The 27,621-nt window shown below is 39.7% G+C and overlaps 9 protein-coding genes across 10 annotated transcripts; all 9 read left to right on the top strand.

The window, feature by feature from the left end:
* The first annotated feature begins 260 nt into the window (after nt 1-260).
* On the top strand, nt 261-991 carry LOC6737447. Its single transcript, XM_016169856.3, has 2 exons — nt 261-650; nt 716-991. Exons 1-2 carry the CDS (start codon nt 273-275, stop codon nt 863-865), a joined length of 528 nt encoding a protein of 175 aa, XP_016031216.1. The 5' UTR covers nt 261-272; the 3' UTR covers nt 866-991.
* LOC27207327 lies at nt 989-1,833 on the top strand. The gene is made up of 2 exons (XM_016183036.3): nt 989-1,523; nt 1,591-1,833. Exons 1-2 carry the CDS (start codon nt 1,146-1,148, stop codon nt 1,738-1,740), a joined length of 528 nt encoding a protein of 175 aa, XP_016031215.1. The 5' UTR covers nt 989-1,145; the 3' UTR covers nt 1,741-1,833.
* A 141-nt stretch (nt 1,834-1,974) lies between these two features.
* Nucleotides 1,975-2,601, top strand: LOC6737446. Its single transcript, XM_002084246.4, has 2 exons — nt 1,975-2,380; nt 2,446-2,601. Exons 1-2 carry the CDS (start codon nt 1,997-1,999, stop codon nt 2,599-2,601), a joined length of 540 nt encoding a protein of 179 aa, XP_002084282.1. The 5' UTR covers nt 1,975-1,996.
* Nucleotides 2,602-2,747: 146 nt separating this feature from the next.
* Nucleotides 2,748-3,555, top strand: LOC6737445. The gene is made up of 3 exons (XM_002084245.4): nt 2,748-2,965; nt 3,018-3,185; nt 3,240-3,555. The coding sequence occupies exons 1-3, from the start codon at nt 2,750-2,752 to the stop codon at nt 3,399-3,401; spliced, it is 546 nt and encodes a 181-aa protein (XP_002084281.1). The 5' UTR covers nt 2,748-2,749; the 3' UTR covers nt 3,402-3,555.
* Nucleotides 3,556-3,726: 171 nt separating this feature from the next.
* On the top strand, nt 3,727-5,413 carry LOC6737443 (40S ribosomal protein S9). Its single transcript, XM_016169857.3, has 4 exons — nt 3,727-3,879; nt 4,078-4,323; nt 4,651-4,837; nt 5,140-5,413. The coding sequence occupies exons 2-4, from the start codon at nt 4,101-4,103 to the stop codon at nt 5,315-5,317; spliced, it is 588 nt and encodes a 195-aa protein (XP_016031214.1). The 5' UTR covers nt 3,727-3,879; nt 4,078-4,100; the 3' UTR covers nt 5,318-5,413.
* Nucleotides 5,414-5,610: 197 nt separating this feature from the next.
* LOC6737442 lies at nt 5,611-6,265 on the top strand. The gene is made up of 2 exons (XM_039294371.1): nt 5,611-6,019; nt 6,128-6,265. The coding sequence occupies exons 1-2, from the start codon at nt 5,638-5,640 to the stop codon at nt 6,145-6,147; spliced, it is 402 nt and encodes a 133-aa protein (XP_039150305.1). The 5' UTR covers nt 5,611-5,637; the 3' UTR covers nt 6,148-6,265.
* LOC6737441 (leucine-rich repeat-containing protein 59) lies at nt 6,230-9,064 on the top strand. The gene is made up of 4 exons (XM_002084242.4): nt 6,230-6,483; nt 7,251-7,310; nt 7,389-7,655; nt 7,741-9,064. Exons 1-4 carry the CDS (start codon nt 6,370-6,372, stop codon nt 8,290-8,292), a joined length of 993 nt encoding a protein of 330 aa, XP_002084278.1. The 5' UTR covers nt 6,230-6,369; the 3' UTR covers nt 8,293-9,064.
* A 1,349-nt stretch (nt 9,065-10,413) lies between these two features.
* Nucleotides 10,414-20,433, top strand: LOC6737440 (proton-coupled amino acid transporter-like protein pathetic). 2 transcript variants are annotated; one of them, XM_016169859.3, is made up of 7 exons: nt 10,414-10,644; nt 16,093-16,143; nt 16,221-16,285; nt 18,080-18,175; nt 18,243-18,393; nt 18,455-19,369; nt 19,436-20,433. In XM_016169859.3, exons 2-7 carry the CDS (start codon nt 16,129-16,131, stop codon nt 19,607-19,609), a joined length of 1,416 nt encoding a protein of 471 aa, XP_016031212.1. In that variant the 5' UTR covers nt 10,414-10,644; nt 16,093-16,128; the 3' UTR covers nt 19,610-20,433. The 2 variants fall into 2 exon arrangements, with proteins under 2 accessions (XP_016031212.1, XP_002084277.2); XM_002084241.4 differs by lacking the exons at nt 10,414-10,644; nt 16,093-16,143; nt 16,221-16,285 and adding an exon at nt 17,900-17,999.
* A 2,618-nt stretch (nt 20,434-23,051) lies between these two features.
* On the top strand, nt 23,052-25,720 carry LOC6737439. Its single transcript, XM_002084240.4, has 5 exons — nt 23,052-23,569; nt 23,641-23,793; nt 24,392-24,641; nt 24,703-24,887; nt 24,971-25,720. The coding sequence occupies exons 1-5, from the start codon at nt 23,468-23,470 to the stop codon at nt 25,037-25,039; spliced, it is 759 nt and encodes a 252-aa protein (XP_002084276.1). The 5' UTR covers nt 23,052-23,467; the 3' UTR covers nt 25,040-25,720.
* The last annotated feature ends 1,901 nt before the right edge of the window (nt 25,721-27,621 follow it).

The raw sequence follows: 27,621 nt of genomic DNA, 5'->3' as shown, positions 1-27,621 counted from the left end.
GACAAAATATGCGAAGGAAGTTGTTTTAAAATGTTTTCATTTAGATACAAAGCTGATACTGGTAAAATGTTATTTGGTTCATATACAACTATTACTATGCTTTTTAGACCTGTTTTTATTTGTAGGATAATCTATACAAATATAACATTGTATGATTACAATGCAGATTGCTATTTAAGTGTTTAAGTGTTTTTTCAATCGAATAATTTTGAAAATTGTTTTTTAATTGGCGCTATGCCTATAGTTTTTACCTCAATTGAAAATAGCAAGGCATGGCGAGAGGTCTTGTAATTGGAATTTGTTGGACTTTACTATGGTCAATATTCGTAGCTGGGGATTTTCAGTTGCAAAATGTGATTTGCGAATCATTTGACAACTCGATAACGAACTTCAGCCGCTGCGAGATGAAGTTCATTCGCAGGGGCGTGGCTGCCTTCTATATGGTTTGGAAACTATACAACGTACCAATTAATAGCGTGGATATAAATGTGGCATTGTACAAGAAATCGAACGGATATCGACCATTTCTCTTTAACCAGACACTGGATTTTTGCTACTACATGCGGAATCCGCGAGCTCATCCATTGATTTATATGATGCACAAGGTATTTATGCAAACATCCAACATAAATCACTCCTGTCCGTATGATGTAAGTAACAAATAAAACGCGTAAACAAAAACTATCAAAAATAATAAAAAAATCTAACATAACAGCACGATTTGATAATCAATGAGTTTATCTACAAGAAGAACGACTTGAAAGATCTGCCCATACCGAATGGCGATTATATGATAAGAGTGAAAGTGGCATTCGACAAGGAGTATCGAACATCCATCAAGATTTACGCAAAGAGAAAGGATTGACACAAAGTTGAAATTTAATATTTTAAATTACTATTAAACTAGGACGTACTGACCTGTTAATTCACTCAATAAAACCATAACTGAATAATAAACAAATGTTATTTTAAAAGCTAGAACTCTTAGCTAACGCAGACGGTGCATGTTTCAATTTATGTTTTAATTTGCATTCCACATCTCGGTCGGTATAATTAATTTTCAAGTGTTTTTTAATTGCTGCCCCCAATTCATTATAAATTTGAATATCGTAATACATTAAAGCCTCAAACATCGATAGCTCAGCATGACGAGAGGTGTTGGCTTTGGCATTTTGTTCACTTTACTGTGGCCCATACTCATAAATGGACGATTTCATTTGAAAAACGTGGTGTGCGAGTCCTTGGACACTTCGTATTCGGACTTTAAACGGTGTGAAATGAAGGTCATTGGACGGGGCGTGACCGCCTTCTATATGATCTGGAAATTTTATTCGGTGCCAATTGACAATTTCGAACTCAACTTGTCCCTCCACAAAAGATCGATCGGATACCGACCTTTTCTGTTCAATCAGAGCCTGGATTATTGCTACTATATGCGTAGTCCTAAGGCTTATCCATTGATATACATGCTACACAAGTCATTTTTGTCTACATCGAATATAAATCATTCTTGTCCTTATGACGTAAGTTAAAATCGTAATTATTTACTTAAAGAACTGGCTTGGACTTATTTCATTTCTATTTTCACAGCATGACTTGATCATCAAAGATTTTATCTATAAAGATAACGACCTGAAGGATCTGCCTATACCCAATGGTGATTATATGATACAAATAAAAGTGGCAACTGATAAGAAGTATCGTGCCTGTATAAAGGTTCATATGAAGAGAATGGACTAAATCGATAAATAATTTAAAAATATTAAACATGTATTTATGTAAGGAATCTATTCTAAAAATTTTTCAGTTGTTATACTTAGTTTGATTAGCAATAATAAAGTAATTGAGAAATACTTTCATCGCTCACTGTTAAAATACATCTAAGTTCAAATCTTTGTTTACGACAAATTACTCGGCCAGCTTAATTTAGTTATAATGGCAGTGAATTACCTATTCGAAATAACAACAAATTGTCACCAAAAGCGCCACACTCAACATGAAGTTTTTGGCCATTACAAACGTGTTTTTGACTATGATACTATTTCCCAGCACACTAGGAGCTCATTTTCGGTTCACCAACTTTAAGTGCAAAAGTCTGGATCCGGAGTTTGCGGAGGTTAAGGAATGCATTCTGAAGATGGTGCGTCGCAATGTTGTGGGAATGAATTTTCACCTGGCGATTAAATACAGCCAACCGATCAATAATGTTGAGTTCAACCTTAGTATATTTCGAAAATCAAATATGTACAGATTGTTCTTGGTTAACCACACCATCGACTTCTGCTATTACATGCGCAAACCACAGCAATATCCGATATTCTATATGTTTCACGATTCCCTAATGGCAGCCACCAATGCCAACCACTCGTGTCCATATACCGTATGTACATAGATGTATCTCAATTGTTATTTCAAGTCAAGTAACACCATATTCTATGCCCACAGGAGAAGGATATCTATGTGAAGAAAATGACTTTCAACGATAAGACGCTGAAGGACCTGTTATCCTTTTTACCTGATGGCGAATACAAACTTGTGGTGTCCGTTGGTGCTTTTGGAGTCTGGCGATTGCAGGTCAACGTGTTCGGAGTGCGTGATTAATAATGGGATTGTTTGAATAATAACCAAAACAGTTTAAAATGAAGTCGATCTGAGATCACAAAAATCAATATTAATCAATCAAAGCAAACCAGCCGTTAAATCGGACTACAGCGTAGAACAGTGTAATAACTTCCATCGATGAGGCAACATGAAAGAACAGCTATTAAGTTTAGTGCTCCCGATACTCATCACATTGGATTGGAGCCAGGGGAAGGTGTTCAGAGTCAGCAAGATGGAGTGTCGATCCTTGGATCCATCGTTCACCTACTTTAAGACTTGTAAAGTGGTTCACAAAGAAAACGGTCGAGCTGCTCTCTATGTTAATGAGGTGTTTCTCTATAAAGATCCAATTGATGATATCGTTGTAAGTTGGAAAAAGAATATTCCGAAAAAATAAATGAATACCTATTTTCTAGCTTAACCTGGGAATTTTTAGGATAGTTAAAAACCGTCGTTTTCAGTTCCTGAATGAGACTTTGGACTATTGTCTTTTTAGTCGGCAGTATTTGGCCAGTGGATTTTTCGGATTTCTGATGACTCCGATGATGAGAATCTCTAACGTGAATGCTACATGCCCGCTTCAGGTGAGATCGAATGGGTTGATTATTGATTTTTGTCATTGATGGTATTACCTATAGCAAAATATATCTTTCAATGGCTTTCCTGTTGATGAAAACACAATAAAGGAGATTCCAATTCCAAACGGTGTTTACATGTTCCACTTGCGATCATCCATGATGAAAAAATGGCGAACAGACGTGAGAGTCTATGCTACGCGAGTTAATAAGTATTCTGAATAACTAATAAATTGGTTTACTTACTTAATAGATAAATTTAATAAAGGTATACTGTATTTCTTCAATTGTAACGTCATCTTAAATGTGTTCAACATTTGACACAACATTGGTATACGTATAAAACATACATTGAAATTACGTTTCATGTAATATACATTTGACACAGCATGTTCCAAGTTCAGCCACATCATTAGAAAAGGCGCCACTTTGAAAAGTCTTGTTATCATAAAAATTTTACATTATCTCCAATGGGATTGCATATTAACTAATAAACTGTTTCTTAATTTTTTCCATGCATGAATTAAATAAGTTAACCACTTATAAATTTCTTTATATATAATTACATGTGAAACGCCAACGATAGAAAAACAAGCGATAGAGTGACCGTTTGGTTTCCGCGGTAGGATTAAGTAAATTTCTCTCAAAGACTCTGGTCATACTACCTCCAACCCTCTTTCTTTTTCTAAACGTGAGCAAAACCGTAAGTACAAAATGGGAGCTCCGCAAAAACTTAGAAAAAATATATGATAATATGCAAGATAGAGAACAAATTCGCCTGTTTAGGTCTGAATCGATTGTTGGTACGCTAAATATTTCAAAGTTTTTGCGAAATAGAATGACGATGGTGCAGATACGCAGTGATTTCCGAAACGAACCTAACCTAACTTTTGCCTTGCAGTGCTCGGTTGAATTGTCGGAACCATGGTGAACGGCCGCATACCCTCGGTCTTCTCGAAGACCTACGTGACTCCCCGTCGCCCCTATGAAAAGGCGCGTCTGGACCAGGAGTTGAAGATCATCGGCGAGTATGGTCTCCGCAACAAGCGCGAAGTGTGGCGCGTCAAGTACGCCCTGGCCAAGATCCGTAAGGCCGCCCGTGAGCTGCTGACCCTCGACGAGAAAGACGAGAAGCGTCTGTTCCAGGGTGAGTACCGGGCACACACGTATACACAGTCGAACTTCCCCAAACAGCAGCCTTCTAGTTTCCAAATTTTAAAGCTTTTGACTATAGCTGGGGTCAGCCAAAATTGTATGTTTAAATGTCTAGGCAGTAGGTAACTGCGAAGGAAGTTCGACTGCATAATCCAATAGTTGCCCTGACCTGATGAACTGTATTTAAAAAATTTATTCTGACACTTCTTGTCTGATAAAAACCTTGACGTTAACAAATACACACTGAAGAGAATTCTTCGCTAGAACTTTCGATTGCATTTTTAAACTTCCATTAATTGTGTACCCATTTTACCCACAGGTAATGCCCTGCTGCGCCGTCTGGTCCGTATCGGTGTCCTGGACGAGTCCCGCATGAAGCTCGATTACGTGCTGGGTCTGAAGATTGAGGACTTCTTGGAGCGTCGTCTGCAGACGCAGGTGTTCAAGCTGGGACTTGCCAAGTCCATCCATCATGCCCGCGTCCTGATCCGTCAGCGTCACATTCGGTAAATATCGCTTGGACAGGCGACGACATCGTCGCCAGGCTCTCTCTCAGATATAACTCTGTTCTGTTCAGTAAGACCACTTGGGAGTCGAACAGGCGCCAATGCTTGTACCGGCTCTCAACGTCTTTTGATTGTGCATGTGACTCCGTTCACTCCAATCGAAAATGCAAAATGCCCGCCTAGCGTAAGTTGCACTGAACGTTTTTGTTGAACCCAACATACAGCAGCCACCACCATTCCGATGGTTATCCTAAAGCAGAGCTTAACTAATCCGAATATTCTTCTTTCGTTTGCTTTCACAGTGTCCGCAAGCAGGTGGTCAACATCCCGTCGTTCGTCGTGCGCCTGGACTCCCAGAAGCACATCGACTTCTCCCTGAAGTCGCCCTTCGGCGGCGGCCGTCCCGGTCGCGTCAAGAGGAAGAACCTGAAGAAGAACCAGGGCGGTGGCGGTGGAGCTGCTGAAGAGGAGGAGGACTAAGCAGTGGTAGCCAGCTGTAGCCAATAGAAAGACATGGCGCAGACTTTTGATAAAAATCCGTTTGTTTTACACAAATAAATGTAAAAAGTACACGAAGTTTAATCTGTTTCAATGAGCATAGAAGGGGTTAAGCCGAAGATGATATCGAAACATATGCAAATAAACTAGAGGTGGACAAACATGGATGTTTTCGACGAAAAACATATATGTATGTTTTAAATAATAACAAAAAATGTTTAATTTTAAATTTTCTTTTAAAGTCAGTATTTATCGATACCCGGTCAGGGCTGAGTATCGATAAGCGTCCGATCAGCTGTTCTATGTTTACAATTTACTTGTTGTTTTCGATGAAAATGTCTTCGAAAAAAACTCGCGGAAAAAATTTTACGGAGCAAGAAGAAGACGTTCTGCTCGATCTCGTCCTTCTGAACAAGGATATACTGCGCGACAAGAAGATGGATGCCGCAACTTGGCGAAGAAAGACCGAAACGTGGGAGCGACTGACCATGGAATTTCAAGCGAAAACTGGAACGGATCGTTCGTGCATTGCACTTCGCGATAAGTACGATAATATGAAGAAAATAATTAGGCGTTTGAAAAAAGAGAAGGATTTCCAAAGCGGAGTTAGCTGCAGGTGCCAGAATTCTACCATGTCGCAGAATATCAACGCCAGTCCACTGGAAGACCAGTTTGAAAGTGACGGTAAGTGGAGTATTTATTATTGATATCACACACATTCAGAAAACAATACGAGAACACACCAAACCAGTAACTGAGTTTTATACGCTTTAATATTTTTTAACATCAAAGTAAACAAATTTAAATGGTAATCAGTGTGCCCAGAGAAGTAATCTAACGAAATGCTGCCGTTATCGACTCGGTACTCGTTATTTCTTGAGCTTTCGTGTGCTTCGCCAGCAAAGCCGCCATTCTCACAAAACGAACGTTTGAAAATCACTTGAGATTCGGGTAAACACAAACTCCAAGTGACGAGGAAGAACAGCAGCCGGAATAAATCGCGTATAAATAGTGGATAAGCAAGTGTCGCCGAAATGCCGAAACCCGGTGACAAGGCGAAGGTGAAGGTGAACGTCAAGGAGCGGGTGGTGGACGAAACCTGCGACTTGAGTCTCTCCGAACTGAGCGAAATACCGGTGCGGGAGATCGTAAGTACAAGCTGAAATACAAGTAATTAGTACCGTTTCCCCTGGTGTCTCTATCTGCATCAGCTCCCATCACCCCTCTCGCTTCCTCTTGGGGCCACGTTTGTTGTCTGGCGAATGTCTAGTCACTGTGTGTCTCGCTTGCACAAGTGCCGATGGGTGGGGGGTGCGGTTTGGCATGGAGAAAGAGAGATCCACATACTCTTGTTGTTGTTGTTGCTTTGCCGGCTGGCTTGCAATTAACGCTGACGTCGACTTCCACACACCCCTTAACCCTTGTGTGCCGGCAAATGCAGTTGAATTCGCTCGAGGGGGTTGATTTTTGGTCTTTGCCACCCCTCAAAAACTCAGATGGTTGCCAAAAAAGAAAAACAAGTATGGTAGCTAGAGTGTAGAGTGTCCCGACTACCAGATACCGAGTACTTCTTATTATATTACTTTTTTTTTATTATTATTTTTTTTTTTTTCATCGGAAAAATGAATAAATATCTTCTTGACATTTTTTTTTATAACTGGAAAATAACCTATATCTAGGTAAAATTACAAAAAAATTACAAAAAAAAACTTAGTCAAACAAAAGAAAATACTAATTTAATGATTACCTATCACTGAGATTAACCGTTCAACAGCATACCCCAAATTTTTGCAACAACTAAGGGGTGTAAATTCAAAGAAAGGAACTTTCAAGGCACTTACGTATTTCGGGGGTTTCTTTTTTCGGTCATGTTTTGCCACTGGTTCTCAGTTCGGTTTGTCCTTTTGCTTTGCAGGCTTCGTTTAAACGCGTCACCGTTTTGGATCTCTCCAGCAATCGTCTGGTCAACCTGGGAGTAAGTAGCCGCACCACATCTAGCCACCTAGCACACGACCTAACTGCCACTTTTTCGGACTACCCAATCTCGCCTTAGAAAAACTTTTCGATTCTCACACGCTTGGTGCGCCTGGATCTAAGCAAGAACCAAATAAAATTCCTGCCCGAGGACTTTGGCCAGCTGGAGCAGTTGCGCCACTTGGACTTGTACAACAATTGCTTGGAGCACCTGCCCATTAGCTTCGGTCAGCTGCGTCGTTTGCGGTACTTGGACCTGAAGGGGAATCCACTGACGCCCGCTTGGGAGAAGATTGTGGGCTGCTGCTCCACGCAAAAGGACTGCCAGCAGGCGGCCAAGAATACAGTAAGTGGCTCTCGACTTGAGTGGCCCTCGAGTGACACAGCCTTGGGTTTCCTCTAACATTTCTCCGTTTTTCTCCATTTTGCAGGTCAGCATCTGCGCCAACTACAAGCCGGAATTCATTGAACGCGAACGTTTGGCCGCCCAAGAGAGCCAGAAAATGCCCGGTGCCGGGGATTCCAGTGCCACCGCCGTCCAAACGAATGGCGGCGCAGCCGGTGGAAAGAAGTCGACGAAACCGAATAATAAAAAAGCTAAAGCCAAAAAACTCGCCGGTGGGGGAGACAATGAGCTGACAATCAAACCAGTGAATGCAGTGGGCTCAGCAGGAACAGCAAGCGCACTGGGATCGAAATCAACTCAAAAGAACAATCAAAAGAAAAAGAACTCGAAAGGCGATTCCTGGTTGAATCTACTGTCGAGAGCTGCCCTATCATCGCTGGTCAGCTTTCTGGTTCTCTTCATCATTAACTTGTTAACCATCTACATGATCATGTTCAAGAATCCGGACATCGCCGACAAGCTGGTGGAGTACATACCACACCAGTATCGCGATTGGATCCTGACCAAAACGGAGATCTTTCGGCTGCGTGTTACCGACTGGATCTCGGAATTCCGAACACCGCCGGAGGAACACTGACGGTTCATTTATTTGAAGCCTTAGAGCGCTGGGCTTCAAATAGAATAAATCGTTAAAAGAAATCTCGGATGCATAGCGCGTGTGTGGAGGCAAAATTCAAATTGAGATACGTGTTGACCACCTGAACGAGTTATACGACTGCTACTTTGATATACCATTATCTGTAATTTACTGCCATTTATTTTGATAGACACTAAGCCCACTACGTCCATTGAAGGGAGATTTTAATATGAAAATACCACACGTACTCCGCAACTAAAGAGGCCACTTTAAAGACACCGAACTACACTCAATCACTCAGCTCAATCGAACTCAGATGAATCTACAGCTAACCTAACCACAGCTCAAGCTCAACTCAATAGTAACTGAATGGCGGTTCCAAACTGGCCAAAGCATAGAAACTACAGACACAGTCAGACCAGACATCCTCGTAATATTCACATCTATCAGGTCAGATCGGATATAATCGAATCGATTCGAATCAACTCACCTACAAATAAAGTACTATAATCGTGTGCAATTCCCATCTTATTTCTAGTTCTTGCTCAAATTGTATTCATGTTAGCCCGACCATTTTACATTTGTAGATTTCAAATCGCATAGGTTTTATTGCAATACGCAAAAGGAAATGTATACCACCATTAGTGGAGTTTGCAGATAATCAAAATGAAATTCAAGCGGTTTCATATGATTTATGCGAAATCGAAATAACTAAATTGTAACAAAATATTTGCAAGATTTTTTTAATAAAAACGTACATTTTAACAAATGAGTTGAAGTTTTCTTTAATGAATTGTATTGACATCTCATATCTGATATGGTATATAAATTTGCTAATCTAGTTTTTAGTAGTACTTTAATTTTATTCTATGACTTAACTATTTGCGGACAAAATCTAACAATCCAAATTAATTTTATGTCCCAGGAAATTGTTAATAAAAATAATTTCAATTGAGATTGTGGGAAATTTATGCTTATCTATTCACTTGGTCACCTCGCTATCTTATATTTATAGCCCCCCATTGGGCACGCGAGTTTATATTAAATATAAATATTAAACGCTCCGCTATCTATTTATATTTATTATTTTCCTTTTTTTTTTTGGATTTGTGTACATTTTTACTGATTATAATAATTTATTATTCTGCCAAGAAAAATAAATAGTTCAGGCGAATGTTTGTTGATAAGAAAGATTATTTAAAAGTAATGCCAATGATTTTAAGCAATACTAAATTAAATTGCAATTCTTAGCATCATACTAACTACATATCTCTCATCATACAATCATCAGCTACACAATATAAGATCTCAATCCTACAACCTGATATCATTTGTATCTTCATTATTTGGCTGCTCAACGTAATTGGTTCATTCGCATATCGCAAATAATTGATAAGTGATAAATGACTTGCAAAAACAACATACCGGTTCCGTGTTAAAGTGAATTTCATCAATAGAAAGTTGTAGAACGATGACGTATGTTACCTACTCTCTTGAGCGGGTGAAAATTATTATTGAACATCGTGAGAGAGCAAAAAGTTGGATAAATACGTTCGATTCCCAGAACTTAAACAACACCGAAATCTAATTGCTGATGCAATGCTGTTTATCAATTTCGTGCAAGGATCCCACCGCTTCTACCCGCACTCCAATTTTAAAGTTTCATGTTTCCGGCGAGTCTAAAAAGTTTAGGGTTTGCCACGCTTATGAAAGCCGGTCTTAGATTTCGTCATCCAAAGGGAAGAGAAGGCCTTTGCCCTTTAGGATTTGAGGAATATGCATCTCTCGCTTGCTCTTCTTAAATTCAGCGCATCGTGTCGCTCTCCTTGTCGTCCTTTCAGCTGTATTTCATTTTTTTCTCTTACCCGGCTTTTCTCTTTCTCTTTCTCTGCATTTACAAGCTGTTTGTTTTAGCGGGAAAAAAGCCAAATCGGATTTTAAAATTACTAAAGGTAGTTTAAAATATATTTATAAAAATAATAATAATAATTTTCCTTAAGGCATAATCTATACCTATAATGTATTACGTATTCTAAAATGTAATATTTTTACACCTTGCCTCACATAAGAAAAGTGAAATAAATGTCGGCAGCACTGTTGCGCTCTCTCAGTATTTCTATTTAAGCAGAGACTGTATATGTTCTCATGGTAGTTGCTGTTTGGTGTTCGCGCAGTCCGCACGGCTTTTTGTTTCGCGGGATATATCTCCGATTTGTTAACTGCCTAAACTGTTGGCATTATTACAACTTTTATTCGCCTAAAAGGCGATTGACCGGGAGGAGTGTGTTTGATTTGCGCGGCATTCTGCATTTCGTGTGCCGTCAGCACTCCAGAGAAAGAAGGAGAAATTAAGTAAGCGTTTACGAAACAAAAGAAATTCTGAACTATACAGTACAGTCGCCGGATTTAAGGCAAGGGGAAACGAAAAGAGGGCAATACTTGAAGCACATGGCAGAAACACAGAAAAAATTGGGTTTGTCTGAAAATAGCAGAGTGCAACTGCTGCTATAAAACACATGTGTTATGTATTCGAAAAACATTCGAAATGGAAGACACGAAAAGTATAGAATTAATTGACATTGTCAAAAAAACTAATGTGCCGTGTACGTAGGTGAAAATAACGAAAGCAGACGGAAAACGAAAAGCAGGAGAAAAAAAGGCGGCTTCAGCGAACCAGAAATAGCCGAAGTGACAATTATAACCACAATTAAAACCGAAACCTTTTCATAAAAACCGAAAAATTCGACAGTCGAAAGAAAAAAAAGAACGGGACACGCGTGCATTTTCGACGTCGACGTAGAACGAACACGTTGCACCTGTCCCGTTATTTGCATTACGGCTTTCTACATTTTTGGCCAATTAAATAAATGATATGTTTTCGGGCATTTTAAAAAGAATACGCTTTTCCTGAGGCATGAATGGAATATAAACATTTCCTCGGTTGCCCGCGCTTTCCATTGCAGTTTGATGTTAGTGCTTTTATACATGTGCGATAGTTCAATGGCTGCGAATTTGACTTGCTGATGCTCCACGTTTCTTGCTAAATTTAAATAAGTAATTTACCTGTAATTGAGCACTTAGCCAAGGGAAAGTTCCCCCCAATGCCAGCGAACCAAAATGAAACTAACTGTTAGCAGAGCACAGAAAAAAGAAAAAAATAAAATGGATTACTATCATAGCTGTCTGAGCACACACACGTCAATGCAACTGCCACACTCAACTGCTGCACCCACGCCCACCCACTTTTAGACCGATTCGAACTGAGTCATCAAGGACATGGCCGAAAGGAGCTCGGGCCAAAATGGGATGGGTGCACTGAGAGAAATGTGCATCCAAGATCGTCCTTCTGCTTGAACTAGCCTTAATACACTTTGGAGTAAAATATAAACTTCTTCAATGTATATTTAGTATTATTTGTTACTACCATAATATTCGATCAAAAAAGACAATTATTATTTCGCACTGTATTTGTATCTCATCACTTTTCCCGACTGAGGTGCGCCTGTTTTGGCCATATCTTTACGATGTAACCATTTCCTCGCTTTACGCGCTCGTTTTCTGTTTGTGTTATTGATTTTGTTGCTATTGTCGCTGTTGGTAATTAGCATAACAGAAATTTACAAGCTAAAGTCAAAGACGCAGTAAAACTGTGACGTCAGAGGCTGGGAGTCCAAGGGAAAGGCAAGTGCCCAACAATGGGTAAAAGAGAAAGGTGCTGGCCAGAAAGAGAGGGCGCGTACGTGGGTGCAACATGTTGATTGCGTGGGCGGCCTTCGGGCCATTTGGCATATTCCAAGAATAAATCTGATTTACATATCTTACGATTTGGGGATTAAGAATATTTAATACGTATTTTTAACCAACGATTTTACAGTGGAATTGAAATTGTAATCTAGAAACGGGCATTCAGATATAGTAGCTATTATTATTATTATTATTTTAGCTTCTTTCTTTTTATTCTTCTGTCTGTCAATCGGCTTCGCTAATTTGCACACATGTGCCACTTGCGCAATTTGCCACCAGAAGCAGACATTACACTTGACCGCCTTCCTTCCCTTCATTTGCCACAACTGACCCGACAGAAACTAATTATTTTTAGACGCAACTAATTTCCGTAACACCTGAGTTCGTTTCCGTTATCATGTTGCCATTTTTGCCTTCTTAAATCGATTGGACCATTGAACGGCAGCTCGATAAACACTTTTCCACATAAAGTGCCGAAGAAAACAATTACCAAAAATACAGTCCAATAAAATGGAATTCATATTCGTATCGTCGCACATTATCTAAAACGGTAATGTGACCTTTGTGGCGGCTTGCTTGGGTTTTTTTTTTATCAGGATTGGCATTATGCAACAACCGCATGCAAACTCTCCAATTGCGGGTAATTATTTTAAACACCTTGAACAGCAGGGAAAATTGCATTTGTCTCTGTAGATAACGCGAAACAACAGATAGTTACTACGTTTTTTTTTGACGCGTGTCTCCATTTTGATAAGGAAACTTTTTTAGAAGCCCATTGGGAGCTATCTCTATTTAATCAGCAGTTTCCCCCGTTCATATGCATATGGAGGCTATAACCTTTTTCTAATGACGTAAATGTCAAACAGATCTGAAATCTTTGACGTTCGAAAACAGCTGCTTAAATATTTTTAGAGATTTCAAGATTGATGAAGAGAATTTACAAAACAAAAATTACATAAAAGGGATTGTTGAGTATTCGAAACAATCTGGAAAAGTTAAACTTAACTTCATTTATATTTCCGGTAGTTTTATCAGCTTTTTCGCTATTTCCAAGAATCATGTTCCACTATCGACTAAAATTCTTTAAAAACCCCAACCGCGGAATGTGGGACAATTGCTGAACTCGCAACATGATTCCCCAAAATAAACACCTATGTATGTATAAGGGGGGGAAACCAAACACCGTTTCGATGATAACTCACTAGATAAGGGAGTGTCAACATTACGATTCGAAAACAAACAAAAAGCAAATGCAATCCATTCGCACAAAACTGAAACCTTAAACTTTCGGCTGATGAAATGCTAGAAAAGCTTTGCAGCATCAGGCGCTGTGATAAATATAAACCGATTCTTCTAAGAATAAAGGTATTTGTATTATGCTTACGCAGAATTTTCCAAGGAATTTCAAAAAATTCTCATAATGGGTTTCTTTCCCCACACGATTACAAACGTTTTACACAGTCCTATCGTTATGATTTAAGGACTAAAACCATATAATTTTGAGCAAATGTCAAAACTATTTTCAAGGTTCATTTGAAGTGGTACGAGTATCTAAAAAATTATAAATATAAATGCATGGCAACGAAGGCGAAACACGTGGTTTTCACTTAAGACCGAGGGGCTCGACCGGGTGGTTTTTTCGCTATATACACATGTATGTAGTTATATATATAGTCGGCATGCTGCTGAATATAGCAGAGAATTGAATTGAGAGTTTAAGAGAAACGCAGAATATAAAGAGTTCATTTCTATGCCAGATGTTCATGTGCTTGCAGCAACAGCATTTTTCAAAAAAAATATTCCCACGCTTGCATGCCACAAACAGGATTCCTTGTTTTCATTCAGCATGACTTACAAATAGCATTACTTTCCCGAGATTCCTGAAATAAATGCATTTCCAATACTCAAGGTTCTGATTTGGTTTTCAGTGATTTGTCACGTTTGGCAGGCAGATGATAATTGGCAGAGATAAAATATATAGTAAATTATTCAAAAACAAAAATACATTTTCTCAAAGATGTGCGACTTAACAAAGATGCGATTTGTATGGCGCGCGGTAGAAACAATGAAACATTTGTTAAATTAATTAGAGTATTTATCAAACTTGATAGAGTGGTAAACTATCTTATGATAAGCTGAACTATGGATTTCATTGTTGCTATGATAGTAATAATTTGATATATATATACACTTTTGTGCCATGTGATATTATTGTTTATCGCTTGTGTAGGATAAGTAATAGTATCAATACACAGGGCAACGAACTTTTGAACTTTACACTATAAAGTAAAGGAAAGAGTGCAATCGAATGAGCATCTGACAAATTTCAATTGAAATGATGCAATCGATTTATTTTTCGGCAATTTCACTGACTTGTAATTGCTTCCAATGGCGAATCGGTTTGTATATCTTTTGGTTCGATTTTAGCCAAGTCATGATAGTTGCTCACGCAACCAAAATAAATGATAATGCCGACACGACCACCTATATAGATATATATGAATAGGTGTGGGGTATATCTTCCGATCTATCGGATGAACCAGTTTGCACTGGTTTTCGGGGCGAAAATAGTGCAAAAGCTATGTATGTGATAAGAGCAAACATTTGGCATGACAAACGCCAAGCACCTACAACTAAAAATATAGAACCAGTAAAACAAAACCAAAACTAAAACAAAACACTACCAAATGTGTGCCAAGTTGTATTAATTTTTTTTTTTTGTTTTTTTCTGTTCTTCACTGGGTGAAGGCTTTTTACTCGTCTGTGTTGCCAAAATATTGTGTGTGCCTCACGCAGTTATTGCGATCTCAATAAATTTGATTCATTCATTCAGAGCGATGATAATGCTGGCCGATGTTGTGATACTATATCTTATCGTGGGCATTGAGTGCGATGTGCGTGATTTCGCTATGACGCTTTAGTTAGATAACGTAATATATGGCAGCGATTCCAATTGTCATTGCCTTAGGCTTTAGCTTTGGCCAACTTCCATCGCTTGTAAATGGCTGTAAAAAGTCAGCTATAGCTTCGTTTGGCCGCCAAGTGGATATGTTGTTCGTGCTCTTCAGAGGGCTTATCTCCGGCATTCCCCGGATCCCCGAGAACAGAGGTCAGGCCGAGTCAAGTGGGGGTCGTTCAACCTTGTTGCGAAATACGTCGAATATGCGGCGAAACATGGCCAAAACAAACTACCAAAATACCAAATACATATATAAACATATACAAGACATTCGAAACTGTCTACGCAGCGTCTGAGTGCTGGAAATTGATATGCAAAGTGGGAAAGAAAAGCATAAATATATCATTTGTCATTCGGTGCGAAAGAAAAAACCTCGATTTGGGTTCTTAAAAGTGCCCATCGCCCTAGAGAATTCATTTGGGGGCCAGTCCAAAGTTCGAAAAGCCACCCACTCGACACTCTATTAACTGTGTGAAATATGGCACATGTGACTGGGATTTAAGGGATTAATAATAGAACGGGGACACAAAAGGCCGAAACGCAAAAGGAAAAACCAATTAACCGAAATATGTGCACACATATGCCATATACTTGCGGCATCCAAGCGACTAAAAATAAAACTCATTAGAGGCGGTTTTAAATGAACCCAAATTATGTTCAATTTGCATACAAATGGCCAAAAATGTCTACGCGTCAATTGTAAAGACACTCGCCTAAAAATTGAAAGTGAGTCGCACAAAACAATTAGTTGGCAATTGAACTTTTGCATATTGGAATAAATATTTCAGTCAGAAATCGCAGACAATTAAATCAAATCAACAGATGCATTCTGTTCGTTTAAATCCATCATAAATGGAATTCTATTAGTTTTGCTCTGGAAGAATCCAGTTTGTGAAATTGAAATTGTCTGGGCGCCACAATTCCAATTTAAATTCATTATTAAATCAATGGAGACGTGCTTGTCCGACACACAACGAAATGTGATCACAATTGGTAATCAATTGGCAATTAATTCATTTTAAGGCATTGTAATTTATGGATGTGATTTTGATACCCAACAATAACTAATAATATTTTCCCTTTCGATCTCGTTGCAGTTTCTACACTGAGGGAAAGAAGAAGTTGCTCTCAAAATGGTTAACATAGTGGTAAGTACGAAATGCTTAGATATTCCATAGAGCAATTACCTATACTAATTGTTAAAACTCTTTGTTGGACATTTTAGGACAGCGGGTCGAAGCATGCGCCCCAGGAAATGGAGCAATTCCTGCCCGGCGAAGGAAAAGTCATGTGAGTTTATCTCATCCGGTCAATTGGCTAAAAATATGTCGCCCAAATTGCCGACATGGCATGTTTGCCAATTAAGTGTACGCGTAGATTAGTGCCTCTATGTCGCTAATTGGCCTTTGATGTGGCGACGTCTCTAAATTGAGACTAACAAAAAACGCTTTGTAAGAGTTTAAAGCCAGGCACTTCGACACGAGCAGCTCAGATTGATTACAATTATCAGTTGGCTTGAAGAGGGGATGTGCGGAGGGTTATTAAAACATTAGACGTCTAGTCTAACTCGAGGGCAGCCATGATAGCCGGGTTGAGCTGCCCACATAGATAAACGTATAATCAAGCAGGCTCCTGCCTTCTAATAAGCACAAATCACGTAAGCCTCTCTCAAGGCCCAATGTAAATTCCGATCGTATAGAACGCAATTGAAACAAATCAATCCCAAAGCCACTTACGTACTACTTACTACTAGTAGTGTAGTTCAAAGTGCGTTCACAAAAAATATTTATACATCAAAATATTTATGCATATGTACATCTGCTGACGTTGGTAAAATATCGAGTTTCATGATCTGCCCTCAGATGCAAATATTATTGTTGCCAATGCAAATGCGCGAAACAAGTTCAAACAAATGGGGGAAAGTCGCGGAATAAATTGACAAATTTTACAACAGTATAACGCTTGCACACGTGCATTCAAATTCTTATTTAACAAAAAGCAGATGCCTTTCAATGCACTTTGAACCAATGAAATTCGTACATATTAAAAACAATATTCAAACGATTTTTGCTCTTGGCGTTAAAACCTTATTTTGATGACGCTGCGATAATTAAATATTGAAAAATAGTTGATAACCTGCGCGTTGCTCTTGAACTGATAGGAATTTAATAAATGGAAAAATAATAATAATCGCACAATTTAAATATAGTACAATTCCACATATGCTGGCTTATACTCCCGGAAATCTTATTTAAGAATGGGGTTTCAAATATCAGAAACCACAAGTGTGCCATTTGAATGACTTACATCCGGTACTTGTAGCCATGACCATTCACAATTAAAACTAACTAAAACTATTGCTTTAAATTATAGCTTATCTAACATTTTATATGACTTGCGATTCTGTTTATTAATTTCAAATTTATGTGACTTAGAAGTAGTTAGAAGTTAGATTTATGACTATTTTAAAAAATCTTTAACATGTCTGAATATATTGACAAAATATATAAAATATAAATAAAATATAAAATATGAAGTAAATTCTCAGGTTCTTCAAAATTCATAGCATACCTTGAGGTGCTTTTAAAACCGCGAGATCATAAACATTGTGAGCATAAAGCCGGGCTGAAGTCACGTCTATTGTGTTTCTTTTATGGCTGATGCAACTGGATTGGCAATCCGAGTCATTCACTCTGGAATGGATCGGAGTCCATAGATTCCGTCAATTGCCCAGACCAGGCCAATCAGAAACGGCCTGGCCAAATTTAGCAGCAGTTTTTTCTTTCCATTTTACCCGATCGACATTAAGTTACAAGTGTAGTATTTTGAGCCGACGGTGGCACGACAAGTGTAATTGCAGATGCAGCAATTCCGTGGCAAGAGAATTTCACTGTCAGCATATAAGAAACCGCTTCGATTCCGTGGCGAGTTTCAGTTGTGTACAGACGATCGCACCAATCAGCATGAAAATGAGCGACTTAGAACCCACAAATGTGGAATTGAGGTGGCCATCTAGAGAGGATTAGGACCCAATTGAGAGATATCCCTAACTAATGTGTTTACTTCTTCTGACCTCTTGCATAGGTACAAAATCCAACCCCGCAAGTCGGATACCGAGCAGGCCTTGGCTGGAAATGACTTTGATCCTTTCGCATTGCGGGACAATCCACATCCAACCACGTAAGTGGCATTGTGTTCTTCGATTTTTGAATTCAACACTAATGAGCGCATGCTTCTTCCCTTGTAGCGATAATGAAACTCTCACGCATTTGCTTAAGGCCTCCTTGGGAACCGGTATCCTGGGCATGCCATTTGCCTTCATGTGCTCCGGTCTCATCATGGGAATCTTCTCCACCATTTTCACCGCCTTTATATGCACGCACTGCAGTTACGTGTTGGTACGTATAATCCGAAAAACACTAATAGCAATTTATTGAATTTTTTTATAACTACTAATAGGTAAAATGCGGACACAAGTTGTACTACAGAACTCGCCGCACCAAGATGACCTTTGCCGAGATTGCTGAGGCTGCCTTCCAAAAAGGACCCAAATGGTGCCGTGGCTTCGCGCCAGTGGCCAAGTTCTCCATCCTGTTTGGTTTGTTCCTGACGTACTTCGGCACCTGCTCGGTGTACACGGTAATTGTGGCCTCGAACTTTGAGCAGTTGATTTCCCATTGGACGGGAACGCCAGTGTCGCTGCGCATGCTCATTTGCATAATGCTGGTGCCGTTGATCCTCATCGCCTGGGTGCCAAATCTCAAGTACCTGGCGCCTGTGTCGATGGTGGCCAATGTTTTCATGGGCCTGGGACTGGGTATTACGTTCTACTATCTGGTCCAGGATCTGCCACCAGTGCAAGAGCGCGAGTCCGTTGTTTGGTCCACACTGCCGCAGTTCTTCTCGATCACCATCTTTGCAATGGAGGCCATCGGTGTTGTTATGCCGCTGGAAAACAACATGAAGACGCCACAGAGCTTCCTCGGCATCTGCGGTGTGCTCAGCCAGGGCATGTCGGGCGTGACCCTTATTTATATGCTGCTGGGATTCCTTGGCTATCTGCGTTACGGTTCCGCCACCGGAGAGAGCATCACCCTGAATCTGCCCATCGAGCAGTGGCCCGCCCAGACGGTGAAGGTGCTCATTTCCCTGGCCGTATATTGCACATTTGGACTGCAGTTCTTTGTGTGCCTGGAGATCATCTGGGATGGCATTAAGGAGAAGTGCAAGAAGCGTCCGACATTGGTCAACTATGTGCTGCGCACAGTCCTGGTGACCGCTGCCGTTGTTCTGGCCGTGGCTGTTCCTACAATTGGCCCATTTATGGGTCTCATCGGTGCCTTCTGCTTCTCCATTCTGGGATTGATCTTCCCGGTAAGTCAAAGACAAATGCACTAGCATTTTTATCAACAAATAACTATATATATTTTCCATTTCTAGGTGGTCATTGAGTTGATTGTCCATTGGGAGACCGGTTTCGGTAAATACAACTGGATCCTGTGGAAGAACGCAATCATCACTTTGTGCGGCATTGGCGCTCTCGTCTTCGGCACCCAGGCAGCCATCAAGGATATTGTGAAAGCCTACAGTAATAATGAAAACGTCGGAGAATAGATACTTCACCACTTAGGAGAGAGGCTCCGCTTCCTAGATAAAATCTAACTATTGTTAGATGTAAAACTGCGCCCACATTTTGTACATTTTGTCTGTTGCTTAGTGTGTCTGTTTTGAGAGCCGAAAGGGAATTAACTAGGGATTTCACTGAGCGAGTGCCTACAATATATGTAGCACACTCCCAAGCACCATTGAGCCGTTTTAGCACGTTTTAGTACACTCACGATTATATAATGTAGAGAGTAAGCTAGTTGATAGCCGTTCAGAAACACTTTTAGAACAGTTCTGAACGATTCATGCGGCATTCAAACTGGAACTTTACTAAGTGCACTTTAATAGTTTCCTATTGATTTCCTATTAATACCATTTAGTATGGATCTGTAAGAGGCTTAGCTACGTACCATCCTCCAAAAATCCCCGCCCCTTTCTCTCTGTTCTAAAATAGTATTACTCCTAAAGCAGAAAACCCAAAACTAAAGTTATCATGCCTTTCCCAACTTTTACTTTGTTCCGTGGCAAATTCGCGTGATTTGCGTACATTATTTAACATTTTAGCATGTTTAGTAAGTAAGCGTAAGAATTAGGATTGTAAAGCCTATTTTGCAATCGATCAGTTCCAAATATGTTGAGCTAAATTACTCAGAGAATACAATTTTTATACGAAATCTAGCCGAGTAATAAGTTACATTGAATTGCCCCGATATTCACTATGTGTAAACATACTTTTTTTGTTGCATACATATTTTTGTATTTTAATTATAGCTATTAAAGAGAAATACTTAGCGAAACTATCAAGTAAATAAAACGAGAAACACAAGTTGAAACATTTTATTTTGCATTTAAAAGTCTGTGCAGACAACGAAGCAGATTTACGTGTAAAATGATGAAAAGTTCGAGCCGCAGAATTATCTGTCATCTGTATGTAAATATGTATATTGATATGAACGCAACGAGTTCTAAGTATATCTGCCCAGAAAAGTATTTAGAGTTGTCCATATTACATATTCAGAAGAACAAAGATTGATATGAATGTTTACTTTTTTGAAAAATGTTTAAAGTGTAAACCAAGCAAAGATATAAAATATACACCGAAATAAAAAGACATAAGAGAAACTCAACTGAATGAATGCATTCATATTTTACTTATTTCGAAATGGATAAAATCAACTAAGTAACTTATTGTTTCATTTTCAATTTCTTACTGACATGACCCTGAACTTCCTTTGCCATTTCTGGCCTGCGGGTTCAACGCGTGGCACTTGCTCAGATCATTTCGGAATATCCATCCGCTGAATGGCCAAAAACCTGATCGAGCAACTTCAATTACCAAGTGTATAGTCATTTGTTAATTGGTAACAAGTGCACAGTGGACAAGGGGCCGAATCGAATTCGTTTTGTTGATGTTATGTTATTTTCACCAAATTGCTCGTTCGCTCGATCCCACACACACAAAAAAATGCCCACAAGTTCAAACATTATGGGCAATTGAACTCGACTTTTGGCCAATTAGGTAACCTCCAAGGCAAAGATGTGGACCACAAACCAAGCCAGGCAAGATCGCTTCGGATCGGAGATCGAGTAGATGTCAGATCGTGGTCGTGGTATTGGCCTGTCATCTTTCTGTGACAAGATGCGAATTGGAAAGGCCTGGGAATGACTGGTTCAGAAGAGGCAACTTTTATCCTTGACATCGAGTTGGGACCATCATTTGTGTGACGAGCGAGCCCCTCCAGGAAGCTCCAATCTTGGCCAATTAGCGACCGCAACAATTTGGTTTTGGGCCAAACAATTGAAAAGCTGCTTCGAACGATTAGACAAATATTTTCGATGAACATGCCCGAGGTTCCAAGGCTGGTGATGATTTAAAATAATTAATCTCCGCTAGGGTCTCCCCAATAGCTGGATCTTTTGTTGCATCTTGATTGAGTCAAGGTCTGAATTTTACAATCTACTAAACTGCAGAAGCTGACTCGTTTTTTATTGGTTGTTGTGCCTTTTTTGCTGCCATGTCTATTGTAGTTTGTAATGTAAAACATTTTTTCGGCGGCAATTGTGCAATCGGAATTATTATGGGCTTTTTTCTTTTGCGTTCGGCATTTCAATCGATCTACTATCTACTTTTCGTAGGCGTTCTTATCGTCATCTTATATCTTTGTTTTGGAAGTACTTTCTCCTAGTTTTGCATTAAACATTTATGTTGGGTCTACTTTTACACGCATGTGCCATAATGAAATGGCATATGCGATTGGAATTTTAAAAAACTAAATGCGAAGCGTGGGAATATTGTATATTATTAAAAAAGAAATGGAAATAGTTACTTCCTTTAAAAAAAAACTTATGTAGGTGAGCAGATTAAAACACATATCTGAAAACAATCATTATTATTTTCTTGTCTTCACCCTATCAAATTTTATGTTGAAAATTTGATTAATGGATTTCCAAAAATGTTAACATGAACATATTGAATTTTATATTTTTTGAAGAGCTGTTGAGTTTTAAATGTTAAGATAAACAAACATTAAACAATAAGCTTGCTAAAAGAAGTTTCATCTTCTACTTTTTTAACACGTACCCTAAAAAATAAGTAGAACTAATTACAAATCCAATTATCCTCCGAGAAAGGTCTCTCAGGCATTCACCAAAAACCAATCCACTTTCACAATACCTTCAAGGCCTTTCAATCGCCAATAAAGCGACTTATTTACAAAAACCAAACTCTTCTGACACGAAAAGAAAACATTAAAGCCCTCTCGAGACAAATAGGCAATACAACAGCAAGTGGCTGGCAACAAAACAGAAGAAAAAAAATTACACAAATATTTAAAATAATAACGAAAACAATCAATAAATATGAAACGTTCAGCAAAGTGTTGACTTGAGGGCGCAATCAGTTGTTAACTGCAAATGGCCAAAAACAAAAGGCAATCCGAACCAATCCAATTCAGCCATTCACTTTCGTGGCAAGAAAAAGGTTGTAGTGCTACCATAAAAAATTGCCATGTCCAAGAAACCGGCGTAATTACGTATAACAAAGATGTACGAACGGGCAGCAAGGGATCTCAGCGAGACTTTCAAGTCAAGTAGCCGACCCATCATCCCACTATGAATTCGGATTCGGTTTTGGATTTGGAATTCGGTTTTTGGAAGGGTGGAGGGGGGCGGGGGCGCATAGAGATTAATTGAGGCAATTTGGCTATAACGATTTTGCTGCCACTTCCAGTTAAAACCGCAAATAAAACTAACTATGGCAAGAAGTTGGTATTATATTAAGTAGTGTGCCAAGTAAAAGCAATGGAAAATCATTCACAGTTTCAGAGCCTATGCTTTTCACAATGATAATGATAGTAGCTGCGACGATCATGATGATCATGATGATGGCGATGATGAGCGCGTCGGCAGAAGACGTCGGCAGAGGGCAACCAACGCTGGTGGAGATCGGCCATATGCATTTGCATTCATTATGTTTGGCACCGTCGACGCGACCACAACGTAACTCCAAGATCGGAAGCGAGAAATCGCTGCGTCTACAGATATATCTAGACATCGATATAGTACAATCGTATAACCAGCTAACCATTACCAGATAGCTTTGGCAACCTAATCGTCACGTGATCGTGTCGCGATCGCTCATTCTGCTCGTCATTCATCTGTCGCCGCGTCTTGTGCAATTTGGCTGTCGAATGTGGAAGAAGAATGTCTTGCATCTGGATTTGTGTACCGAGCTCTTAACGTTTGTCTGCCGAAATCTGTGATCTGAGTGCCTTTCAATCGCTCCATCGATCAACTTGACCTTTTGAGTTCGCCGATCAGGAAATTGCTAAAAAAAAAACAGATTCCTGAAATACAAAACAGTTGAAAATGTCTACGCCATATGTGATCTTGCTGATCGGTTTACTATATCTTTGCGTGGGTCCATTCATAATTGCCCAAGGCACGGAGCTTGCTGAGCGCAACCACAAGGTGTGTAGGCCATGGCATCGCCACTAAACGTATACGATCATAAATAATACTGTCGAAAAACCAATTTCAAGAAACGCCAAATCTATCGGGAACAAGTATTGCCACATGCGGGTGGTAAGATACCGGACACCGCCTTTGAGACGGATCGACTGTTTCTGAATCGCCTGCAGAAGGAGGGCATCGCAGTGCCAGACGGCATAGTGCCCGAGCAGCGGAATCCACAGGTAAGGATCAGCGGGATGCCCTGGATTATAGCCCTTTTCTTTGGGTTTTTTGGGAAAGGGATTAGGTTCAAGTAAATTTTTGTGTTTTCGCAAAATATCCTTTAGCAGGTCCTTTTCAGAACGGATGAGTTATACTTAACTATCAAATTAAGCGAATATGTAGTAAGGATTTCAAAATATGTTTACGGAAATAGCTCGTTTTTTCAAATATATGCCAAATCTCAATTCAGTTGCGAGGGAAATAAAAAATAGATATGTATACATAAAAAGTTAGCAAATTAAGCACAGATCAATTAATCATTTAGTAATGCTTTTTATATATTTAATCCGTGCGATCATTTTTCAAGTTTAAACAAATGGTTATAACAGCATAAACCGAATTAAGCATTCATTAACGTTTTAATAGTATTCATAGATGTTAAAAAAAGCCGAATTCAAACCAGACCATCATGCTTAGATGCTTAGATGCTAAAAAAATTAAAGTGCTGAAAGTATCAACTTGCTATGGCAACTCGCATCCTAAAGTTGCCCAACCACGGACATTCACATAAAGGTTGAGAGCCCGATAGACACTCAAAAACCGTATGTTCCCATCCAGGTGTATCAGTACTACAGCAAGCCCATGCGCACCGTCTTCCACATCGCCCTGAGCTCCGATGGGAGGTATACGCCGCGGGAGGGACGATACCACTACCGCCAGGTGCCCACGGTGGAGACCACGTACCTGTACCCGCAGGCGGTGGGCCGCCAGCACGTGTTGGTGCCACCGAAGCACGCCCTGCCCGTCTACCGGCAGCTCCAGTTGCACAATCCGCTGCTCAACCAGGTCAAGTTGCAGTCGAAGAAGAGTAAGTTGAAGTCGGAATGATCGAGGAGTGCAAGCAATGGCTGAACTTCTGCCCCATTTAGCGCCCAATTTTCTGGAACTGGCGCCCACGGTTGGCAAGAGTCAGTCGCATCCATTGGCCGGTTCGGCCAAGGCGCAGTCTTATCAGAATGTGAATCTCCTGCATGGTCACAGTCCGGTGCTGCCCGCCTTCAAGAAAACCTCCAGGGGCAGCAAGACCTATGTGGACAGCTATGGCACAACCCATGTGAGTAGAGACCAATCTAATCCCCGAGCGCTTTTATGTAATCATTTTTGGGTCTTATTATTACTTCTTTTTTTTTTGCTTAGCTCTTCAGCGAATTTGACGATCTGCTGAACAAACTGGACCTGCAGCAAACGGGACGAAAGAATTATTAGTTTTAACGCTATAAATGCCCAAAATGTAGTAGAATCTATGAATATGGCAGCTATGATGAGATCTATCTCCAGCCAAGAGTTAAGTTTACAAGTGGTTCGCATCCATTATCTAACCATGTGCATATCATTTCAAAACTTTTGCCATACGCCCGCTCACCGTTTAGTGCATATCCATTCCCATTCCCATGTTTGCAAGCCATTCGTATATCCAGCCCATGCACTGTGAAAAAATGTGGTCACAATTGAGGTTGAACTTATATTAAAATCAGTAAGCAACACATTTTAAAAACATTGAAAATATACTTTTTATTTGGTTATTAAAGCGTGAAGTGATATGCAACCGTTTTGGTTTTTATTAAATAAAGTAAAATATTAAATTAACCTTTTTAGATGAAAACTTAAATTCTTCGTAACTGTCTTATGTTTAATCATATTCAGGAGCTGTTTAGCTTTCTAAATCTTTTCAAGTTTTCAAATTTGAAAACTAAATCAAAAAGTATTTGCATTTTTTTTGCGTGCAGACAGTTGCATCCACCACCCATCCCATCGCTTGCCAACCCACAGCCCATCCGCACATTGTACCATCTAAGCCTGGCCAAGTGAAATGGGAATTCATCGCTTTTAGCTAGTTAAGCGTAAACAATTTGTATCTTGCAAAATAAACCCATGCGCGTGTCCGTACATTGTTGTATGTTGCATTTCCCACATGAGTGGTATACTATACTATATATATATCATAATTATGTGGGGAGCAGGGTAGCATTAAGTTTCAAGCGGTTCGTTTACTTTGGCAATAATTGTAGCAGAGCTAAGTAAATTCGCCGATTTTGGGGAATGGAAAAGCTTGGGACGGCAGCTTCCAGTGCGAAAATCGAAATCGTTACACAAATCGGATCGGTACCCTTGAAAGCTCCATGCTCAAGTGGCTGCCGCTGGGAAAACTGCAGTTCAGTGTGATTTTCAAACCCAACTCGATCGGTCGTCTCTGCAGCTCCAAAGTCTCCAAGCTACCAACTACCAAAGCAAAGTAGGCGGAAAAGATACATACAAAGATACTTTTGAAGCAGACATAATGATGACGAAGCTGGGCTGTTTCTCATTTTGGCTAATGGTCGTTGTCGGAGCCGCGGTGGCCATCGAAGTTCAGGTGAGGATTTGGGTATCGGAAAACGAGTGTATAATTATGCTGGGGATTCGATTGGGAGGAGCGTGTGCCACCCCAATTGACAAAGCTCTGGGTGTCTTAGCCACGTTCACTTTTGACCCAAAAATTGTAGCATGTAATGTACTCAATGTGTACACTGATAAAAAAGCGATGTTACTCACATTTATGATATAAAAATATACTATTTAACAAATATTTTATTTGCTTCTAAACATTAAAAGAGTTTGATGTCTGAAAGTGGATTACAGTCGTCTTGAATATTTCTATCAGAGTATATGTACCCACGAGTATGGTTATAATGAGGCTTTGTCACGCGGGGATTTGGGGGTACTAAGACCAAACCGGATTGGGGCACGAGCTGTGGCTTGTCTTATGCAATGGAAACATTTGATATGGTTACAGAAATTCGGCTATCTATTCAATCCACCGCAACCGGAACACCCGCAGCATCACGAGGAGAAGCAAGACTTGAACAAGATACCTGGAGTTCCGGGCGTGGATTATCCGATTTACCATGAGGTGCCCCACACCCACTTCAGTTGCCACAATGTGCCGGCAACTCCGGGAATGTACGCCAATGTGGAGACGGGCTGCCAGGCGTACCACGTGTGCCACGATGGACGCGAAGGTGAGCAGGGCGCCAAGTTCCTCTGCACCAACGGCACCATCTTCAACCAAAAGGAATTCGCCTGCGATTGGTGGTACAATGTCAAGTGTGAGGAGGCCACCCACTTTTACCAGTAAGTTGTACTTTTATTTTGTTTATATTATTTTGTTTAAACTATTTGTATCTCTTACAGCTTGAATGCCGATCCCGAGCACAATCCCTACTTTCCCAAAAAGAAGCCCGAGCTGGAACCTTATGCAAATGATATTCATGATGCTAGCAAATTTCTGATACAAGCTTAAATATATTTCCATTCTCATTTTGTTGTTGTTGTTCCCCATATTGTAAATATAAAACATTATAAATTATCTTCCACAGTTGAATACTGGGATTCAAACTATACTCGGCACTTTAACTTCTCCCAATTAAATATTATATATATTCGGGCACACTCCGCTAACCGAATTGGTAAGAATTTTACGACCTCGATCTGAAATCGAAATCGTAATTTTTCGATTTGTCAAATGCAGAAATGAAGAGTAAATGCCTTTTGAATTTTTGAAAACGCTCTGCGAGTGGAGATATTCACCAAAGAGTGGGGAGCCCTTTTTTCAATTTCATATTTGATATACTTTCTTGAGTCATATAAACTTAAGTCGTACATAGGCAGTTAAATCTTTCTTTTCTTTTACGCACTTTTAATTTTTAGAATTCACCTATAAATAACTCACCAAAGCTAATTTGACACACATGTAAAATAACTGTAAGATATACTTAAGTTATTTTGGTATATTTCATTGCTACACAAGG

Source organism: Drosophila simulans, chromosome 3L (assembly GCF_016746395.2).
Source record: "Drosophila simulans strain w501 chromosome 3L, Prin_Dsim_3.1, whole genome shotgun sequence".
NCBI lineage: Eukaryota > Metazoa > Arthropoda > Insecta > Diptera > Drosophilidae > Drosophila > Drosophila simulans.
The sequence above is the reverse complement of the archived record's forward strand: the minus strand, read 5'-3'. Positions and strand labels throughout refer to the sequence as shown.

Bases quoted from the DNA above. Each gene is read 5' to 3' on its own strand.
- LOC6737442 (XM_039294371.1), top strand. From the start codon at position 5,638: ATGTTTACAATTTACTTGTTGTTTTCGATGAAAATGTCTTCGAAAAAA. The intron at 6,020-6,127 runs GTAAGTGGAGTA...TTAACATCAAAG, and splicing joins AGACCAGTTTGAAAGTGACG to TAAACAAATTTAAATGGTAA.
- LOC6737441 (XM_002084242.4), top strand. From the start codon at position 6,370: ATGCCGAAACCCGGTGACAAGGCGAAGGTGAAGGTGAACGTCAAGGAG. The intron at 6,484-7,250 runs GTAAGTACAAGC...TTTGCTTTGCAG, and splicing joins AAATACCGGTGCGGGAGATC to GCTTCGTTTAAACGCGTCAC. The intron at 7,656-7,740 runs GTAAGTGGCTCT...TCCATTTTGCAG, and splicing joins AGCAGGCGGCCAAGAATACA to GTCAGCATCTGCGCCAACTA.
- LOC6737447 (XM_016169856.3), top strand. From the start codon at position 273: ATGGCGAGAGGTCTTGTAATTGGAATTTGTTGGACTTTACTATGGTCA. The intron at 651-715 runs GTAAGTAACAAA...CTAACATAACAG, and splicing joins ATCACTCCTGTCCGTATGAT to CACGATTTGATAATCAATGA.
- LOC6737446 (XM_002084246.4), top strand. From the start codon at position 1,997: ATGAAGTTTTTGGCCATTACAAACGTGTTTTTGACTATGATACTATTT. The intron at 2,381-2,445 runs GTATGTACATAG...CTATGCCCACAG, and splicing joins ACCACTCGTGTCCATATACC to GAGAAGGATATCTATGTGAA.
- LOC27207327 (XM_016183036.3), top strand. From the start codon at position 1,146: ATGACGAGAGGTGTTGGCTTTGGCATTTTGTTCACTTTACTGTGGCCC. The intron at 1,524-1,590 runs GTAAGTTAAAAT...CTATTTTCACAG, and splicing joins ATCATTCTTGTCCTTATGAC to CATGACTTGATCATCAAAGA.
- LOC6737440 (XM_016169859.3), top strand. The intron at 18,176-18,242 runs GTAAGTGGCATT...CTTCCCTTGTAG, and splicing joins GACAATCCACATCCAACCAC to CGATAATGAAACTCTCACGC. The intron at 18,394-18,454 runs GTACGTATAATC...AACTACTAATAG, and splicing joins CGCACTGCAGTTACGTGTTG to GTAAAATGCGGACACAAGTT.
- LOC6737439 (XM_002084240.4), top strand. From the start codon at position 23,468: ATGTCTACGCCATATGTGATCTTGCTGATCGGTTTACTATATCTTTGC. The intron at 23,570-23,640 runs GTGTGTAGGCCA...ACCAATTTCAAG, and splicing joins TTGCTGAGCGCAACCACAAG to AAACGCCAAATCTATCGGGA. The intron at 23,794-24,391 runs GTAAGGATCAGC...GTTCCCATCCAG, and splicing joins CCGAGCAGCGGAATCCACAG to GTGTATCAGTACTACAGCAA.
- LOC6737445 (XM_002084245.4), top strand. From the start codon at position 2,750: ATGAAAGAACAGCTATTAAGTTTAGTGCTCCCGATACTCATCACATTG. The intron at 2,966-3,017 runs GTAAGTTGGAAA...CCTATTTTCTAG, and splicing joins ATCCAATTGATGATATCGTT to CTTAACCTGGGAATTTTTAG. The intron at 3,186-3,239 runs GTGAGATCGAAT...TATTACCTATAG, and splicing joins ATGCTACATGCCCGCTTCAG to CAAAATATATCTTTCAATGG.
- LOC6737443 (XM_016169857.3), top strand. From the start codon at position 4,101: ATGGTGAACGGCCGCATACCCTCGGTCTTCTCGAAGACCTACGTGACT. The intron at 4,324-4,650 runs GTGAGTACCGGG...TTTTACCCACAG, and splicing joins CGAGAAGCGTCTGTTCCAGG to GTAATGCCCTGCTGCGCCGT. The intron at 4,838-5,139 runs GTAAATATCGCT...TTGCTTTCACAG, and splicing joins ATCCGTCAGCGTCACATTCG to TGTCCGCAAGCAGGTGGTCA.